General features: G+C 46.7%; 1 protein-coding gene across 1 annotated transcript in view; it reads right to left on the bottom strand.

Moving 5' to 3' along the window:
- The window catches only part of PTH1R (parathyroid hormone 1 receptor), a 130906-nt gene that overhangs the window by 46191 nt on the left and 65209 nt on the right, over nucleotides 1-19506 (bottom strand). The window contains exon 2 of the mRNA XM_067292553.1: nucleotides 11225-11330. Coding sequence (XP_067148654.1) covers nucleotides 11225-11330 — 106 coding nt within the window. The remainder of the gene's footprint in view (nucleotides 1-11224; nucleotides 11331-19506) is intronic.

Below are 19506 nucleotides of genomic sequence, written 5' to 3'. Positions count from 1 at the left end.
TCAGGAGGGAGTATGCAAACACTCTGTTTGATGTCACTCCTGTGGGACTTGTCTTCTGGAGGCAGAAAGGCCAGTCACAGGGTGCTTTGTGAAAGGGCTGCATCACATGCTTATCACATTTTGCACTACACAGCCCCTTTCTTCATCTCTGCTTGCCCACCAGAGCTTAGTCAGAAAGCCCAGCACGTTGCAGGTTGCTCCAGTTGAGGAGAGAGGGAGAGAGAGGCATTTCTGGGCCATGCCTGATCGTTGCTCAGTCTGCATTCCCAGGGTGCAATGAGGGCTATTCTCTCCTGCCTGCTATGTTTCCCATGCCTCCTCCCTGCTTTCCTTCCCCCCCCCCCAGTCTCAATTCCGATTTCTATGCAAGCAGTGCATGCATGTGGAGAACACATTAAAACCATCTGCGAGGCTGCTTGGCAGCTGGATAAATGCAAACATGGTCTCGAGGTGTTTATCTAGGGGTATGGAATATAAATCAGCCCAACTTATTCTGGCACCATGCGAGGCACCAGGGAGACCACATTTGGAATACGGTGTGCAATTGTGGTCACTCTATTACGGGAAGGACATTTGGTGGATTGGAAACAGGCAGGGAGGAACAACCAAAAAAATGACCTAGCATTTTGGGGCAGGAGGGGGGAAAAAGGGAGGGCAGGATGGACTGTACCTCTGCATGGGGGTATTTTTCTGGCACAGCAGATGTATTTCAAGTTTGACTGTCAGAGCTTGTGTGTGTGTCTGCGTGTATATATGTATAGATCTGTAGGTGGGAATGTATGTAGGAAGGGGAATATGTCTGTTGACCTGTATTGTGCAATGCAGGTGGAGTGCATGACTGTTTTGGGGAAAGATGTTCTGTGTGGGTCCCAGGGTGCTGGGATCGATAGCTGGGGACATAGTGCTGCAGCACCTTTTGGTGGACTTGTGTGTGCATGGTGCATCCCATGTCGGTGCATGGCATCTGTGAACACTGCCGTGTGTGTATGGGTACTGTGTGCTGGCCAGTGTGAGGAGAGGGCAAGGAGAGGAGAGGGATGTGTGTAAATCCTGCCTGTTGTTACTCAGAGTCCTTTTCTGGTCTGCACACTGTGGCTTAATGAGAAAAATGTCCCCTGCATGATCGGCTCTGAAGGAACTGGACTTTGAAGGGGAAGGATGCATGGGGCAGCAGGGGCTGTTCCAAGTCACACGTTGTCCCAAGGCAGAATGGGAAAGCCACAAGATTATGAGCGCTACCAGCCAATTGCCAACACGATGCAGCCACTCAGCCATCACTAGCCTGTTGCACATGAGCCTGTTCCCTCTCTGCCCTTGCAACCCAAAGATGAAACATCACCTTAACATCCCTGTTGATGACACCTGACATGCCAGTACTGGTCTGGCTCAGCTCAGGCATCCCCTTTTTCTCATTCCAATGTGCCCAATTCTTCCAAAACCCTCTAGAGCTCCCACTTAGAGGGGATAGTGCTGGTCATATCAGCCAATAAAAGTAAGCATAGAAATAAGCATGATAATTAGTACTGCAAACTAGCTGCTCCTATATACTGTTCATTCACTCTATCTCTACATTACTACACATATCACACACATGGTCCATTTATGGCTACTGTAACTCTTGAGACCGGTTCCTCCTGCACATTGCAAGACCTTCATACCTGCTCAGCAGATATTCCTCAGTGGGATGGGAAGGCCCTGGCCCATAAATTTTTGCAGGAAGTGGCCAACTGTTGATACTTCTTGTCTCTTGCTAGCTCTAATTCAGGCACAGGATGGCAAGTAGCCAGATGCGAAGAGCTACAAATGCTTGAGAGTCATCAAGGCCTGCTGACTTGAATATTAGCTGTAGCAGATGGATGTGGTGGGAGAAGACACATCTCCGCAGGGCTTCAGCTCACTTTTGATCCATCCCAGAACCACAGATGCAATGGGAAAAACAAGACCTGAGCAAGAGTCACTGATTACAGCTATAGTAGTTAATAAAATGGGCCATAGCCTGTTCTCAGGCCCTGCAGGCTGGGTGGCACAGCATGGCTCACATCCACGTGTCCAAGCTCCCCGTCATGCACACCCTGACAGGGCGGTCTTGTCTGTGCTGCCAGCTGAAAAGGACTCCTGGTCTGTGCTGGTCCCCGAGCAGTGTCCACTGGGGCAGTGACAGCTGTCCTAAGCCAAAGTGGTGCCAGGACCATGCTAACAAGAGGCAGTTCAGTGAACTGCAGGATGATATCTGAGCTCACGCCCTGGCCCTGCCTCCCTGAGACACTTGGGCTGAGAGTAGAAACAGGGAGAAGCTAGAGACAGAGGGAGAAGATATGAGGTTTATACAGGTCTGGGGTGTATAAGGCAAATCCTGAAGTGCCTTTGTCTCCCCTTGACTTCCAAGGCACCTGAGGCTACTCACATCCTCCGAGGAGACCCTGGCAGGCTGAACGGTCAGGAGATGGTGCTTGAGCCTCTGGAGGGAAAATCTGGAGCAGACCCCGAACTTCTGCAAGCCCAAAGAGAGCCTGGGCTTGGGGACGGGTCCTTTAGGGACAATGAAGCCGTAAACTCAGGCGGGCAACTCACATACCTTGGATAAATATTCCTGGCTTCTTAACTAAAAATAACCCCTTTCCCTAGCAAATAAGAGGTTTATTTATTAAAAAAACAAGCCATTTCAAGGAAAACTGCAACACCTAGGACTCTGAGAAAGGACTGCCGATGGCCTTCGCTAATAGCAGGTTTGTATAAAAATCTCTCTTCCCCCACAAAATGTCCCATCTCCTTTTCCAAACCAGGGTAAGACAGGCTTTTAATTCATGGGTGAAAAAAAAAAATCAGGTCTGATGGCTTATGGCTGGGAATTTCACTTCATCCCCTTCCAGGTTTAACTTTGGGGTGGCATCAGGCTGCCCACCATGGCTGAAATGTAATATTTGTGTACGTAGAAGAGAAATTTTAGGGTTTCCTGTTCTTTCTGAAAGGCTTTCATCTGGAAACTAAATTTAAAAAAAGAGGGGAAAAAAAGAGAAAAGAAGAACGGAAGCCAAATGCTTGTGGGGACAGTTGTATGTGTAAGGGTTTTTTTCTTTTTTTGTGGGGGTCTCCCTCCCTCAGCGCTTTAGCCAAAAATGACAGATGAAGAACATATCTTGAAGCAGAGCTGCATGGAAGTACTCTGGACTGGTGGGCAGTTGTGCTTGGCCCAGCATCCTCATGGACAGGTCCACATGGGGCTGCGTCCATGTCACCCCAGTTCAGCTTGGATTAAAGCCCATGGCAGGTCCTCAGGCTCAGAAATACACCTGGGAGGTATCTAGGGGTAGATGGCATCATCTGCATAGTCTCTCATAGGAGGACCACAAGGCTCTCATCCTGTATTAGCCAGCATATGATAACTAACAAAAGATAATGTTCTTAGTGAAAAAAAGGTGGGGGGGGGGATCTGGAGTTTTTACTCATAAATAGTGGCTCATTACTCCTGAAGGAATCTTAAATTTATATCAATTTTTTACCTTTTTTTAGCTAGGACTTTTCTTTGGGCTATCTCCATGGTAGCAATCACACATCTAGAAGCTACATGTTCCCCACGCTCCAGAAATGCTTGGTGAGTCTATGCTTCCATCTTGGCAAGAGTCAGAGGAACCGATGCTGCTCAGTCCCTAACACCTTTCTCAGAGCAGAACTTAGGTATGGTTCTAGTTAAATTGCATCTAGCTTATTTCAACTGAAAAAGATATTGCTGAGGCATGGTAGCTGAGGGTAGAATACAATATATTTAAATACTCCAGTTTACAGCTGTTTGCCTGGTCTCTCATAGGCTGGGTCAAGGATAAAAGGAAAGTTAAACCCAAGAAAGACAATGAACAGCCCTTCCACTCTCTATAGGAAGGGTGGATACCGGTACTCTCCATGCTCCCATCAACCCTTTTCTTTTTTCACAACATCAAGTTCTAGGTCTACTAGCCAATTTTTAAGGCCATTTTTAGTAGCTGGTACTACAGTAAAATCAGTCCTGGCACAAAGATGAAGCTGGTGTTGGCCAGCCCTATGAGGATACAGGTTGATCGGGAGAACTGTGTAACCACTTGCTGGCCATGTTCTGGCTCCACATATGGACTTCTTGTTTCACAGATGTGGAACCAGGAGAAGCACTTCAATAGGAGTAGCCCTGGAGCCTATTGCCATTTGGCATTGCACCAAGAGGCACACGACACTTGCAAATAATGCCTAATCACGCAGGCTGAAGAAATCTGTGGATTTAATAAAACTGAGCCAGTAAAACCAGCAAAGGGAAAAGGTTAATGACAAAAAGAACAGACCAGAGCCTGCTTCAAGAGGACGGCAGAGCTTGATTCGAGATACTTATCTCCACTGGGCGGGCTGCTTCCTAGGGAAGAGCTAATGAAGTCCATACATACGCAGGATCACATTTTCCAGTCAAAGAGCCAGTGCTGGTGTGTGAGTCTCCATGCTGAATCCAAGACTGTGCTGGAACAGTGATGTGCAAAAACCTGCTCCTGGAAAACTCTTTCTTGTTCAGATTTCTCAGGGACAAACGGTGGTGCTAGACTCACAGATCTCTCCCACAGTGAATCTTCTTCGCCTGTGTTTTTTCATGTAGCCATTTCAAGCCTGATTAGCAGGCAAACTCATTAGGAGTGGGCAGCTGCAAGATGAGAGAAGGAACAGCAGAGACCAGCCCAAAATGAAGGCTCCTCACTCTTCCAGGCTACCTCTCGTCTCATTTCTCTGAAATTCTGATTTTCCTTGGTGCCTGCTAATACACATTAATCTAAATGAATATTAGACTGGAAAAAAGTAAGTCAGCATGCTAAACTGGGGGGGGAGATCAATGAATCTAAGACAAATCAATGCTCTCACTAAACTGAATGGGATTCTGCCAGTTTGTACCAGGCAAAGAGCTAGTCCTTGAAGTGCACTCAATGATGAAATGGGGAAAAGAGGGGGAGAACCCATTGCACGGCAAGAAATTTCAAATGCGTTTTCCTCATTTCAAAACAGAACCGGAGGCTTTAAAGATGTGATGATGAAAGTTTTGGGTTTCAGTCAAGTGGGGTTTGTCCAAACCTTTTCATCAGCTTCTGTCCACCTGGACTCAAATTTGTGGAGCCTCACCTTGAATTCCAGGACAAAAGGAAATGTGGTTTGTGGTCTGGGACCTGGCTGAATAGTAAGGAGATGAGAATCCAAATCTTGGCTCTGCCACAGACTCTCCTTTGAGATCGGAGTTGAGGCGTTGAATATCCCTGTGCGTCAGCTTTCAAGAATGAGCCCTACCGATCCTTCATGCCAGGTTATGTGATATTTCTTTCTATCTGAAAAAAAGTCAGGAAAATCGAGGTGTCCCAAGTTCCCTCACTGCTTCTGAAAACACAGATCATTGACTATTGTGGAGTGGAGTAAATCATAACACTATGCTGCAATCACACCCAGACAGAGGCAGGATCCAAACAGCCCTCTGCCAGGTGGTATTCGGCAACTTCAGTTGAAGGGACATAGGAAGGCATGAAGAATGATCGCACGACAGACCTGACAGCACTGAGTGGATGTATATATCCCTTGATGTGGAGCTGGATGGGAGCAAGGAGATAAAGCAATGGGGGAGAGGTCAGCTGGAGTTTCCACCAGCAGTTTATGTTCAATGCAGTACTGCTTACATCAACAGCTTTCTCTCCTAGTGCTGCTCCTTTCCCTCTGATGTCCCTGGTGTTTGTGTGGCTGCATGACGAACGCAGATCATGCATGTGACTGCAGATCAGGGAGCAGACAGAGCTGAAAAACAAAACTCCTCCAGAAGGACTATCAGGTGGATCAGATCTCCCATTTGGTTTGCCATTTGTCCCTGTCCATACTTGCACGCAGAAGGGAATCTGCAATAGCAAATGAAGTGGTGCTTTCTCTGCATGCACACAGGTCCTTAGCATCTCTGTCACCATGATCTAAATCTGCTCATCACTTGCTAGACAAGTTTTCTCATGAAGGACATACGCTTGTGCTGAAATCACCTGTTCCCCTTGCTGTAGAGATGCCCTGTAGGACCAGTTCCAGACAGGACATGCAGTTAGGAGCCTATGGAACTCCATCTTCTCCTTGTCTAAGAGATGAGATCTTACTGCTGCCCCACAGACCTTCTAACCAGAAGTCACTTAGCTGCCTCTGAGCTGGCAGAAAATAGCAGTGCTTCATCCAGTCTGGTTCAAATCTGGGTATGAAATTGAAGTGCTGAGGAGGGCACGTTTGCAGGAAGAGATACTGGGAAAGTTCCTTGGAGAACTGGAGCCTGTCTGCAGAGGTATGCGCCCCTCTTCCCCACGGCTTAGAGAACTACGAGAGGGAAGCATCCATATATGCCCATGGCAACGGGTGCGCCTCTTGAAGTCCTCTTCTAGGTCCATTCCACAAGCTTTAACATTGAATGCTCAGGACTGCAGGACTAAACCCCACAGCAGAGATGTGTAAGCCAGCCATCAGGCTGCAAAACAGCCTTCGCTTGTCACAGAGCTTGCATGAGTATCCACTGCAAAGCAGATTTATGACAGCCATGGGGTTGAAGGCCTCCTTTCCTCCAATCTCTGGGGGTAAGAGTTTCCCTGGAGACATGGAAGTCCCAAGTCCAAAACCAGTTGCCGTTGATTCAGGCCAGGGATTTTAAGCAGGATGGCTCTCCTCTCCCAAGCATCCTATAACCGCTGGACTACCTGGCATTTGCTGCTGGGATGTCCCCACAGTTAGAGCTGCTCTGTGCTAAAAGGATTGCTACAGAGGTCACAGAGTGATACTGGCCCTACAAGCAGGTCATAAGTTGAGCAGTTGAGATCCAGTTCTTGCTCCAGTGCCTTTTTCAATGCTTTCAGACAAAGTGAAGCAGAACTAATGGAAGAGATTTCAATCTCCTTTTTCAGGGCTAATCACAGAATCATAGAGATTCTGGCTGGCAGGGACCTCTGGACATCTCTTGTACAGACTTCCACTCAAAGCCAGCACCAGATAGGGTCAGTCATGGCTTTGTCTAGACAAGTCTTGAAAACTTCTACAGATGGAAATCCCACCACCTGTCCAGGTAACCTATTTCAGTGCTGCGCTACCCTCCTAGTGAACAGTAATCAAGTCATACTTCTGCCTAAGTGATAAGTGGTTCATCTATATAGCAATCCTAGGCTCAATCTGTGATCAATGGCTGGAGACAGGTGGGAGGCAGATGTCACCCCAGAAGGTGTCCTTCTCTGTCCACTGACTCTAGAAGGAGTCCAGATGTTTGAACTCTAAATTTTAGATGACTGAGTGTGGGTGAAAAGACTCCTATCCATAAGTATTTCAAAAATCCCATTTGGGTTTTAAAGAGTGTCTCAAATGATACAGGATGCATAAACATTGCATATGGGCTATAGGATCTGATTGTATATAGGAACTGCTGTTTTTGCCATAGTAGCGCAGCTGCTTCTGGCATTTAGGAAAGGAGAAGTGTAACCATACACAGCAACACCATCCACCGGTATAAATAACAGCAAAAAAGGCAGGAACGCTGCATATACTCAAAAGCACAGGAGGATTTGCAGGGGCCAGATGCAATCATTCTAGCTGAAACCTAGTCAGCTCATCAGTAATCCACCTCTCCCTCACAACCCCATCACCAACACCATAACTTCCTCAGCTCAAATTCATAACGCCCCCAGATAGCCCCAGCTTTTGCTTTATGGGTCAATTCTTCAGCTGAAGCTCACTGAGCCACTGTCACTTACATCAGCTGAAACTGTACCCCCCAACCCCCAAACTCATTTGCAAGGCAGATCGTTTGGCCTCGCAGTCCTCTGGGATGCCAAGGAGGAGTGCTGCTTTATTACACACCACAGGCAGATTGTGCAAACTTTCCACAGTTTCATAGATGAATCTCATGGCTATCTACTGACCACGTGGGTACAATTTCTCCCATTTACAAGACTTCCAGAAACTAAATGTAACACAGGTAAAATGAACCAGGACTATGCTGCCTCCTGTATTGCACATGTTGAGCCTAGGTAGATTTGTTTCTTTTTGTGGTCATCTGTGAATTTTTTTTTAAGAGGTTAGACTGTGCCTGTTCTCTTTGGCCCTTTGAATACCAAACGGCTCAATAAATCATTCCAGGCCAAGGGGTGCTCTGCTCCCTGCGATCTGCAAACATGCCTTTCAGCTAAGCTTGCCCCAATTCAAAGATAAAAGTCAGTCCTTGGCTTCTCCATCGGAAGCAGCCTTGGGAGTGGAGCCCATTCATCACACTGATGAAAAGCAACGAAAAACCAAAGGCATGGACCCAGCATCCAGCCTGGCCTTCAGGAGGTGCTGGGAGCTGTCAGGGCAGGAAGGAGTGTGACTGGCTGCCCTGTGGGAGATCTTGCAAGGGGACAGGGCCCTTCATGTGTCTGATATGGAGACCATCCATTTGCATTGCTGACATGTAGACTCTGGAATACCCCTTGTATAGAAATAGTGCCACATAGCTGCCATGGGCTGGCATTATCATCAAACAGAGGGTCAGATGGGCATGGGCACAGCTTTCTGCCTGCCTACAGCACCACTCTTGGATTATGCTTCCAGGTCTTGTGGAGCCAAAATACAAACACATTGTGAGAGACAAACTCTGCCCCGCACTGCTGAAAATCCAAAGATAAGGTAGAGGGGAAACCCGGAGGTGCGGTAATGCAACCCAAATCCTCTCAGGTAGTTAGAAGAGACAGTTCTCCTGCCACCCACATTGGTGCTCTTCAGAAATGCTCCATGCAGGATCACAGGAGACTGCCTGAAGGTTTAGGGTGGCCACCCAGGGTTCATTTTGTCCAAATCAGGGTCATTGTGCTCCCATAAATCTGTCTGCAAGTGGGTGCTGGTGCTTCTTATGAACAGAAAAATGTGTTGCCTTTCCCAGGCCTTTTCTTCTGGTACTTCAGTGAGGGAACAGGCAGTGGGGTTAGGTCCTCCATCTGGCGGAGAAGGGCACAGCCCTATGTGCCCTCGGGCGATTAGCACAAATAGAAACCAGGCCCCAGTTTCCATATCATCAAAGAAGGAACAGACTTAAACACTTTTTAACCCTGGGTTCTGAAGCCTGTGCACAGAGACTAAGCTTATGAGCCTTAGCCAAGCAATTAATTGCATTAAAGCTAACGCAGTGCAGATCATGGCCTTTTGTTCCGTCGCCCCTCACCTCACAAGAGCATCTAAAACCATCCATCTCCTCAGGCTCCTAGAGCATAAGGGAACGGGCATACCACAAAATGGGAATTCAGTTAGCCTGTTCACAAATCAGCTCTTGGCTTTGTCATGTCATGTGCCGAAGGGTGTGTCTGTAGCCTTAAATCTCTGGATGGAGGCTCTTTTGCAAGGTGGGAAGATCTTTTCTAGACTGCAAAGTCTGCAGGCATCAACTCTTTCACAGATTAGAGACACTCTGACAACTTACTGCCTTGTTTGTGATGAGCTAGTATGAATTGCCTGGGGGTCATAGAGTTGGTGTCACTGGAGGTTCTTTAAGAACATTTTAAGAAAATGTTTCTTGGGGAAAGTTTGGTTAAGATCCATTCTGCCTTTAGATTAGGGGATCTCTTGTTGATTAATTTGATCTAACTACCTATTGCTAATGATTCCTTTGATTCTTTAAAGCCTTGAATATACTGCTGTGGGTACCAACATCAAGATAATAATGACTCCTCCTTTCGGCTGTACTATCTGGGCTTGAACAGACATTTGATATAGGGGATGGAGCAGGCAGTCTGAATTTTATTGCCCAAGCAGCTCTGAAGAGTGTTTTCCAGAGCCAGGAGTCAGCATTGGTCCCTGAGATATCTGAGTGATAATGAATTTAGATTCCTTTTTGTGCAGTCAATGGAAGCACTAATGCTGGCCTTGTAGTTGCTGAAACAGATCTCAAAACAGGACCAAGAGGACGTTTGCAAAGCCCTGTGGTTTGGTTCCTTTGCTCTGCTAAACTGACTGTGGTGAAGAGTCCAGCATCTGCTCACTTTTTCCTATGCAGTCACTGTCTCCCCAGCCCTATCAACAACACTGCTGATAGCCAGATACAGATCAATACTAAATACTGACGGTCTCCTAGAGAAGGGTTAGAAAATAGGGTGTGAGAGCAAGACCAGCTGGTTGATATCACCAAATCCCAAAGTAGGCAGGTGGTCTAAAGTACAACAGAAGGACATGCCTTTGCACATGTGTTTTTTAATGAGGTGTTAATTGAACATTGGGTGAACAGGACAAAGAAGCACAGAGGATGTGGCTTGAGGTTTTGGCTGATGTAAAGCTGCAGTCTTGGAAGAAAATGAAAGCTGGGCTTTTATGGTCCCTTGCTGTGATCCTCAACAGTAGAGAGACACCAGGTGGGCAGGCATCTCTGCTCCAAAATCACATCTGGCTTTGGGGAGCTTTCTCTTGGGTGGTGATGTGGTATCCAGGTGCTCTAGGCAGTGATAGCTGTGGGAAGGGGGATCACTGAGATGTAAGGGTGAAGACGGGAGTCAGTCTGGCTTGTTCCCTCCTCTCAGGCAAAAGAAGGAGAGAGGGTAGGACGCCCACCCAGGACTCGTTGGGTCGGTGCAGGATGCCTGAGCTTACAGCCCCAGTACCAGTAATTAACAGCTGTGAAACTGATGAAGGAAACTGAGGAGAGATGATTACTTTGCTGTCCACATAAGAGAGCTTTCTCCTCTTCTCCCCCCACTCTCACATCTGGTAATGATTTAGCAGCTCAAAATAGAAAGGAAGTGGAAGAGAGGGACTAAACCAAGTTCTGACCCATTCAAGGAGAATAGATAGGGAGTATATTAGAGGGAAACACAGGAGGGGTGCTGGAGGGTTACTTTGTCTCCCATACCATCACTGTCTAACTGAAAAGGATCTTGGGGAGAACAGATGGTTGATAGCATCTCCCATGCATTGTCTGGGCATTGGGTATAGGACTGTAAGCCCATGATCATGACTGTTGTATCCTCTTGACCCCCTGAATGAGGTATCTGGAGTTTTGGAGCAGCAAAAAGAGGCTGTGACAACGTTGCTTTTCAGCACCTTGTGCTGTAAGGTCTTACTAATAGCCTAACCTGAAATACCAGTCCCTTGGCCCCTCACATGCTCTGAGTACTAGACTAAGAAGAAGGACTGGGGTTGAGCAGAGGGGGACCCAGCTCTGCCTTCCCAGCCCCAGCCATGCCATCTAGGTTGCTGTAGGAACACTCACCATGCACCTTGGGCACCTTGGCTTTCAGATGTCGTTCGCACTTGGCCTTGGCTTTTAGCAGTAGGAAGATCTGCTCCTCTTTGGTGATGACATCATCAGCATCCACCTGTGGTGATGAGGAGAAATGAGGTTAAACCTCAGCATGGGAAGTGTAGCAGGACACAAACTTCTTAGATAATTCCTTCCATTAGCAGTTTTGTCCATCGGCCTTGCTCTGTGTATTTCAGTGTGCTCAGCAATTAGTGTCCAAGCAATACCCCTTCCAAGATGTCACATGGAAACATCTGTGTATATGATAGAGGAAGGGTGCAATGCAATTGCTCACATCACAAATACATGCAGGCACACAGGAAGGGAGAGATTTCTAGAGCAGCATTGCAAGATTGCAGCTTGGAGGGATGAAGCTATTATTCAACGGGGGGGGGGGAATATTGGTACAGTCTAAAAACTGGTCCCGTTGGGACATAGAAACATAGATAAACATAGCAGTTGGGGAAGGGCAGAGCAATGCTGTGTCTCCTGACACCCACCTTGTCCTCTTGGAAAATACTGCCAGGGGTTAGAAGCACCAAGGTCTCCTCTCCCTTTAAGAATCTCACCCTGCCATCATTAATGCAGTGTTATTTCCAGTTCCTCATGCAGGTCCTCAGCCACATGGCATGAAGCTCTATCAGCATCCCATCTACATTTGAGAACATAGATGGGGCTGCCAGAGGCAGGGCTATGTCCTGACTGCATCTGCCCCCCAGAGTCTGAGGGCTCAGGAAAAGGAGGCTGCAAACATCAAACCAGGAGGATTAGGTTCCTCCTCCCATGTGTGCTAGGCATAAGGTCTCCAGAGGACAAGGGAAAAGAGGAGTGGGGACAGGGTTATGCAGGGGAGCAGTCTTGGGGTGGAAATAACACGGGTTATTTTCATACTCCAGGTTTGAGTTTGCCTTCCTCTACACACACAGACAACAGTGCAAATGTGAGGTGAGAAAAAGCAAAAATCTTTCTGCTATTTAGCTGAACTCCTGTGCCACAGTGTCCCAGCAGGCTGCAATCCCCCAGAACCTGCTTTGCCCTCCTCCATTTGATGCTTGCTGATATGTGATGATAAAAGGCCCCCAGAGACACTTCCTGGCCACAAAACCCCCCCACCATTTTACTTCACAAAGTTGGTACATTCCTGTTAGCACTGCTGGCATTGGGAAGCTGGGGGTAAAACCGAGAGGAAGACTTGTTCTATAAATACTTTGGTTCTTATACTGGACAGACCTTTGATCCTGAGCAGTATAGCTGTTCATACTTTCTGATGTGCCTCTCAGGTACTTGGCTTGTGCATCCTGCTCAGATATTCAGGGCCAGTCCCACTTGCCAGATAAGGTTTGAAAGTAGGAGGCACTTTCCTCCGGGTCAGTTTGGCAGGAATGGGTGGAAATTTCACCATACCTATCCCAGCTACACTGAAATCACACTGCCTTTGTCCTCTCATGCTTTTTTTCTAAAAGCACATTATACTTAACCTTTTCCTATAGCCTGTACGTTCATTTTCTGCCCCAGATTTGAATGGGTGATGCAGCTCCTACCCTCTAGGGGCTTTGTGATTTGCAGCGTAGAAGGGCATGAGGAATAGATGTGGAGCTTTCTGCACTACATCCATCTGCCAGCAAGCCTCTTAGTGTTTGATGCTTGCAGGATCTGACAACCCTAGTGAAACCTAAGAGGTTTAAGTCCTTCATTGCTATTTTGCCACTCATGGCAGAAGAGTCTCTGGGCTAGGAAGAATTTTCGTTCATTGAATAACACCAAAGCTAGTTTCAAAGCACAGAAGAGCCATATGCCGTGCCTCAAAGAGCTCTTGAATTCAGGTTGTTGATTGAGGCACCAGGCTGAAAGAATTAGGTGGTGTTTTAACCTGGCTTAAATCATTGCTGCTCTCATTGCCTCTGTTTCGCTAATATTTGGCTGATTAGTCAGACTGTAAATACAATGAGAGCAGAGGCTGCCTTTCTCTAGATTTGTACAGCACTTAGTACTCACTTATAATAGTGTAATGTAAGAAAGATGGGCTCCAGTGCTCTTTTATAGAAAACAGCATCCTTTTTTTTACTTATATTGACTGTGCTGGTGAGTCTAGCCACAGTTAATTTGTCATGCAAAATCTAGGGCAGCACACCACATCCGGATAGTAGGAGCTGGACTAAACATCAGTGTATAGCACAGGCAGGCAAAGGAAAAGAATAGAAAAATCTGTGAAGCCAGCAGTGACCTTAACATGAGAAGGAAACCTGTAGATAGGTTGTAGAGCCTGCCTCCAGAGGGGACTGCTTGTCTGCATCCCTCTGAAGCATGGACTAAAGGAGGGTAGTGACATTTCATTGTACTTATAAAACACTGCTATGTGGAATTAAGGTGCCTTTGCTCATTATAACAATTCACTTCGGAAAGCAAGTGAGACGAATCAGCTGAAGGCCAATCAGTTTTTGAGTAAGAGTTACTACAAATGACATAATGAGTGTTAATGAAATCCAACTTAGAAGTAAATTCAGATTAAATTTCCCATGTGTTCCTATGGAGAGAAACAGTGGATGTTTGAGCAGCTGATGTGCTAATAGACACACAGACGGATAGCTAGATCTGATAAGGGTGTTCTGAGTAAAACAGAAGTTAGTTTTTCTTGCCCCTGGAAGAAATCCACACTAAAATCCTCCTTCAGAAGTGGGAGATGGTTTCAAAACCGCGTTAACGTTAATGCAAAATAAAGTCATCCCTTTCCAGATGTTTGGCCAGTCCACATTTAAGGCAACATCCAACATTTCAACTCTTTCATTGGAAACATAAAACTCTGGGGTCAGATCCTGCTGTCATTTATAGCCGCACAAATCCTGAGTGATTCTACCAAAGCTGGAGGAGTTAGTGTGGATTTATATTGGCCAAATGGAGCAGAATCTGACCTCAGGCATTTCAAACGATTCATCCCTTGTGTGCTGCTTCGTCCGGCTCCTTTGGCCGTGCTCTGAAAGGGGGCAGCGAGAGACAGCTCCTGGCCAGCAGGATGTATGGTCTCCTGGCCAGGCACAGAAAAGAAGCTTTATTTTCCAGAAGGGGAGCTAAGGCACCGAGCACCGTGCCCAGAGCTGGGCAGGATGGCTGAGGAAGAGCTCTGAAATGAACCCAGAATTTCTGCTTTCCTGAACCAGTCTTAAACTTCCAAAGCTGTCAGATCCTTAAAAAGTCTCCCCATTCTCTCCCCTCTCCCTCAAAAACTGGTATAAATATTGAGAGATATTATTAGGCCATGTTTTTCTGTGTTTCTCCTTGGTCAAGGAGGCCGAAACATATATAAAACCATACATATGAATAAGCACAGAGATTCTCATGCAGTCCCATGACTTGAATAAGACACCTATTCTCAAGAGACTTATGGGAAAATTACACAGACTAGCACTGCTGCTTCCTTATTGCTGAATCCCCTTAAAAAGCAAAACTGAAGTTGTTCCAGGACAGCCTAATTTGATCTAATTGCAGGTGGCTCTGAACCTGTTTTCCCCTCTGATCCGGACTGCACATTCCCATGCGTCCACACCTTTTACCTCCAGCCCTTGTCAAACCCTTTGCTGAGACACTTTAGGTGTCTGCCTGGCTGAAAGTTCACCAGGGACAAGGGAGCAAACAGCTTCTGCTGTATCAGGGCACCAAAACGACTCAGCCTTGGGTTGAAAGGCTGGTATGTGGGATGGGGCAGAAACCCACAGCTGGAAACTGGACAAAGCAGCTGTGGCACCTGCCAGCTGTTAGAGCACATTTAACTGTTCAATTCCACTTGGGCTTGTGTGTCTAATTTTCATGCTCTGGATCTTTTGTTCTTGAGACAATGCTGCAGTACTCATCTTTCCAGCCTAGCTGTCAAAGTTTGAAAGAAAGCAATAGGAGCATTTTCTTTGCAACATAGGTGCATTAGATATATTTGGATCAGGTTTGGCAAAACTTCCTCTTTGACAAGCAATCTTGATACCTGATCCAAAAATACCATGGAATGGCCTTGCTAAAACCATTAGCAGATACTTATGCCAAATTTTTTGAATGTGAATATTCCTAGGCAACTAAATAAGTGGCTTTATTTTCAGAAGTGCTGAGGTACGGGCTGCAGAAGTTCTTAACAAGTGGGAGCTGCTGCTGACAAAGCAGTCACTTGTCTGGAGCGGATTTGGGTCCCTGAGGTTGGGAGAAATACAAGGCTGGAGGTATGGGTATGAGAGGGGTCTGTAAAATACTGAACGGTGCAGAGAAAGAGAAAGGGGAATAATTATTCACAATTTTGCAAAATTTGAGTCCTGTGAGGCACATGATGAAGAGAATGATCTAAAAGAAACAGAAGGATGCTGCATATAGGCAAATTGCAACCGTGCACTCAAAGCAAGAGTAGACAAATTTGCAGGGGACAAATCCATCAGTGGCTGATAAACACTGTAGCCTGGATGCAAATTCTGGTGCAGGAAGGTCTTAAACTGTTGATCACCAAAAGCTAGAATGTAATAACCAGTCTATAAGAGCTGTTTCTTTCTCTAAATATCCTTAGTTGGCAGCTCCTGGGCACGGTCTGTTGGAATAGATGGACAAAAAGGAGATCTACAAATGGACATTGGAATGGATGGGCAAGAAGGAGGACCCAGGAAACTACAGGCCAGTCAGCCTCACCTCCATCCTGGAAAGGTGATGGAGCAGCTCATCCTGGAGGCCGTCTCCAAGCATGTGGAGGACAAGAAGGTGATCAGGAATAGTCAGCATGGCTTCACCAAGGGGAAATCATGCTTAGCCAACCTGATAGCCTTCTATGATGGGATGACTGTCTGGGGAGATGAGGGGAGAGCAGTGGATGTTGTCTACCTTGACTTCAGCAAGGCTTTTGACACTGTCTCCCATAACATCCTCATAGACAAGCTCAGGAAGTGTGGGTTAGATGAGTGGCCAGTGAGGTGGATTGAGAACTGGCTGAATGGCAGAGCTCAGAGGGTTGTGATCAGCGGTGCAGAGTCTAGTTGGAGGCCTGTAGCTAGCGGTGTCCCCCAGGGGTCAGGACTGGGTCCAGCCCTGTTCAACTTCTTCATCAATGACCTGGATGAAGGCACAGAGTGCACCCTCAGCAAGTTTGCTGAGGATACCAAACTGGGAGGAGTGGCTGATACCCCAGAGGGCTGTGCTGCCATTCAGAGGGACCTGGACAGGCTGGAGAGGTGGGCGGAGAGGAACCTCATGAAGTTCAACAAGGGCAAGTGCAGGGTCCTGCACCTGGGGAGGAATAACCCCATGCAGCAGTACAGGTTGGGGGTTGACCTGCTGGAAAGCAGCTCTGCTGAGAAGGACTGGGAGTGCTGGTGGACACCAAGGTGACCATGAGGCAGCAATGTGCCCTTGTGGCCAAGAAGGCCAATGGTATCCTGGGCTGCATGAGGAAGAGTGTTGCCAGCAGGTGGAGGGAGGTGATCCTGCCCCTCTCCTCAGCCCTGCTGAGGCCCCATCTGGAGTGCTGTGTCCAGTTCTGGGCTCCCCAGTACAAGAGGGATGCGGCACTACTGGAGCAAGTGCAGCGAAGGGCTACAAAGATGATTAAGGGACTGGAGCATCTCCCTTATGAGGAAAGGCTGAGAGAGCTGAGCCTGTTCAGCCTGGAGAGGAGAAGGCTGAGAGGGATCTTATTAACGTGTACAAGTATCTGAAGGGAGGGTGTCGAGAGGATGGGACCAGACTCTTTTCAGTGGTGCCCAGTGACAGGATGCGAGGCAACGGGCACAAACTGAAACACAGGAAGTTCCATCTGAATAGGAGGAAAAACTTCTTTACTGTGAAGGTGACAGAGCACTGGAAGAGGTTGCCCAGAGAGGTTGTGGAGTCTCCTTCTCGGAGATATTCAAAACCTGCTTGGACACGATCCTGTGCAGGGGGATTGGACTTAGATGATCTCCAGAGGTCCCTTCCAACCTCAACCACTCTGTGATTCTGTAATAGAAGGTCGACTCAGAAAGGCCATTTTTATATTCCTATAAGCCTTTCATTTTTGCAAGGCCCTACAGAAACCTTGTGCCCTGCTGAGTATCCAGGAACATGTATGTGCATTCAGGACATGGTCCAGTTTGGCATGCTCATCTCAATCTACTTTGATTATTTTGTGCACCTGTTCTTTAGGACCACTGGGAAAGCTGGTTAAGAGGAGATATTGGAAACATTTTCTCCAAGCATGCACTGTGGCTACAACTCACCAAGACTGTCATTTTCAGCATCAAACTCTCACTTTGGATCTTTTATTGAGAACTGCTGAAGCTGGCCTAGAGCTCACCCATTTGGAACCAAGTACCTCTCCCCTTCTCATTCTCTCGAAACCCATTAGCCAACAGAAAGCAACAAATGCCACATGCTCTTGCCAATACAACACTTGACTTTTTATCCAACTGGGGACATCGAGGGTGGGATTTACCCATCTGAGATGTCTCCACCTGAGGTATTCACCCAGGGTTTACTTTATAATCACTGGAGATTTGGACATGGTGGAGTTCAGCTGAGATTCATTCTACCCTCAAACTGCCATCTAAACTGGGTCAGATAGCTGTGTTTTTTGTTTTTTTTTTTCTCCAATGACTATAAAGGGAAATGAATCAGGTAGAGATATCTACATTTTATGTGTCTGAAATTAGGAAAGAAATCCCATCCCAGAGCCTATCCAGCTGAGTCGTGGCATCCTTGCATCTCCTGGTGGCTAGTATCAGACATAGGTTGCTTACATTACTGCTCTTCTCTATATAGATGTGATACCTGGTTCTACCTGGACAATATTTCCTCAGTATCCTTCCCAGAATTGGATGAAGGAAGCAAAGAAGATCATCTTTAGAGCCTCTCAGAATGTCTTTCTCATGGAGGAATTTAGACTGTTACTTAAGATTAGTTTGGTTTCAGGATGAAGTATAGTTTATCATAATGGAAAGAGAAGGAAAATAACACAAAAACAACAATAAAACAAAACCAACTAGGTAAAAATTTTCACTGCAGAAAAATTTCACATGAGGAGAGAGAATTTCTGAATTACTACCAGTCCTACTAGGTCGATAAGAAATGGAGCCCCAGTTCAACAGCTGAATGCTGAGAGCTCTGGACCCCCAGCATGACAACCCAAAGTCTTAGGGTCTCCTAAACCAATGCAAGCCATGCAATAGGAGCAACCACAACTGGTTCTTTCTGAAATCCCTGGAAGCTGTTTAAGAAGCTTGAAGGAAATGTTCACAGCAATTTCACTGAGGATGTGCTTCCTCAGGCTCTCATTACCTCTATCACATAATGGTGAAACTCAAGCACTTAGAAAAATCCAAACAAGGTCAATTGTTGAATCAAAGTTAAAGTCAAGTATAGAAATCAGGACTCTCCCATCCCTGTCTGATCCACTCAGCCACGCTGCCTCTTGTTTGCATGACAGGCTGCAAAACTCAGCCGCTCTCAGACTCACATCTTCTCTCACACAGGACATTAATTCCTGCTGTTAAGGAAGCAAGAACTTACTTTATGAGTCTTGATTCATCACAGAAAGGACCCCAAGATGTCTATCCTTGCCCACACTACAGAATTACATCCTTTGATGACCAAGCAACACACACTGTTGCAACTCTAGGTGAGGGATTAGGCTGAGTCATTTGGGGACAGTTAAAGTCCATAAGAGGGGAAGATTGCCAAATTCTAAGGAGCAACTTTGGTTTTTACTCCCAAGGTAGCTTGCACAGAGTATATTTGCTCTGAACGTGTGAGGCCTTTGAGCAGCTTGAGCCTGCAGTAACTGGTCACTTGAGCAAAGCTGACAAGATCTGCAGAATTTAGGAGCAGCACTTTTGCTGGTGTGAACTCTGGGGACAAGAGAGGGACTCGAGAGAAGTCAGAAATAGTGTCACAGACAGGTACGCCTCCCAAATGCAACTATTTGAAAGGACGAGGTCATCACACTCTTGCAAAAGATAATCACCATTAAGAGATCTGACAGCAAATCCCTTTCCTTGAGCCCTCCCTAACTTGTTTCAGCATAAAACCTTGCACTGAGCTTATCGGTATCAAATTCATACAAGTTCAAGGGCTACAAAAAGGTGTTGCGCGAGCAGGTTTAGAAAGAGAGCTTTGCCCTTCACTCCTACCGTTATGGCCTGGGTGCAGCTGGACTGGGAAGCACTGGGGTTCCTCCTTGGCCTCCCCAAATTTGCAATCAAAATGCATCCGCTACTCTTTCTCAATGGTTCTTACCTCTTGGTTTCCCAGCACTGATTTTT

The sequence above is a fragment of the Apteryx mantelli genome, chromosome 2 (genome assembly GCF_036417845.1).
Source record: "Apteryx mantelli isolate bAptMan1 chromosome 2, bAptMan1.hap1, whole genome shotgun sequence".
In the NCBI taxonomy this organism is placed as follows: Eukaryota; Metazoa; Chordata; class Aves; order Apterygiformes; family Apterygidae; genus Apteryx; species Apteryx mantelli.
Note: the sequence above shows the minus strand (reverse complement) of the source record. Positions and strands in the feature narration are given on the sequence as shown.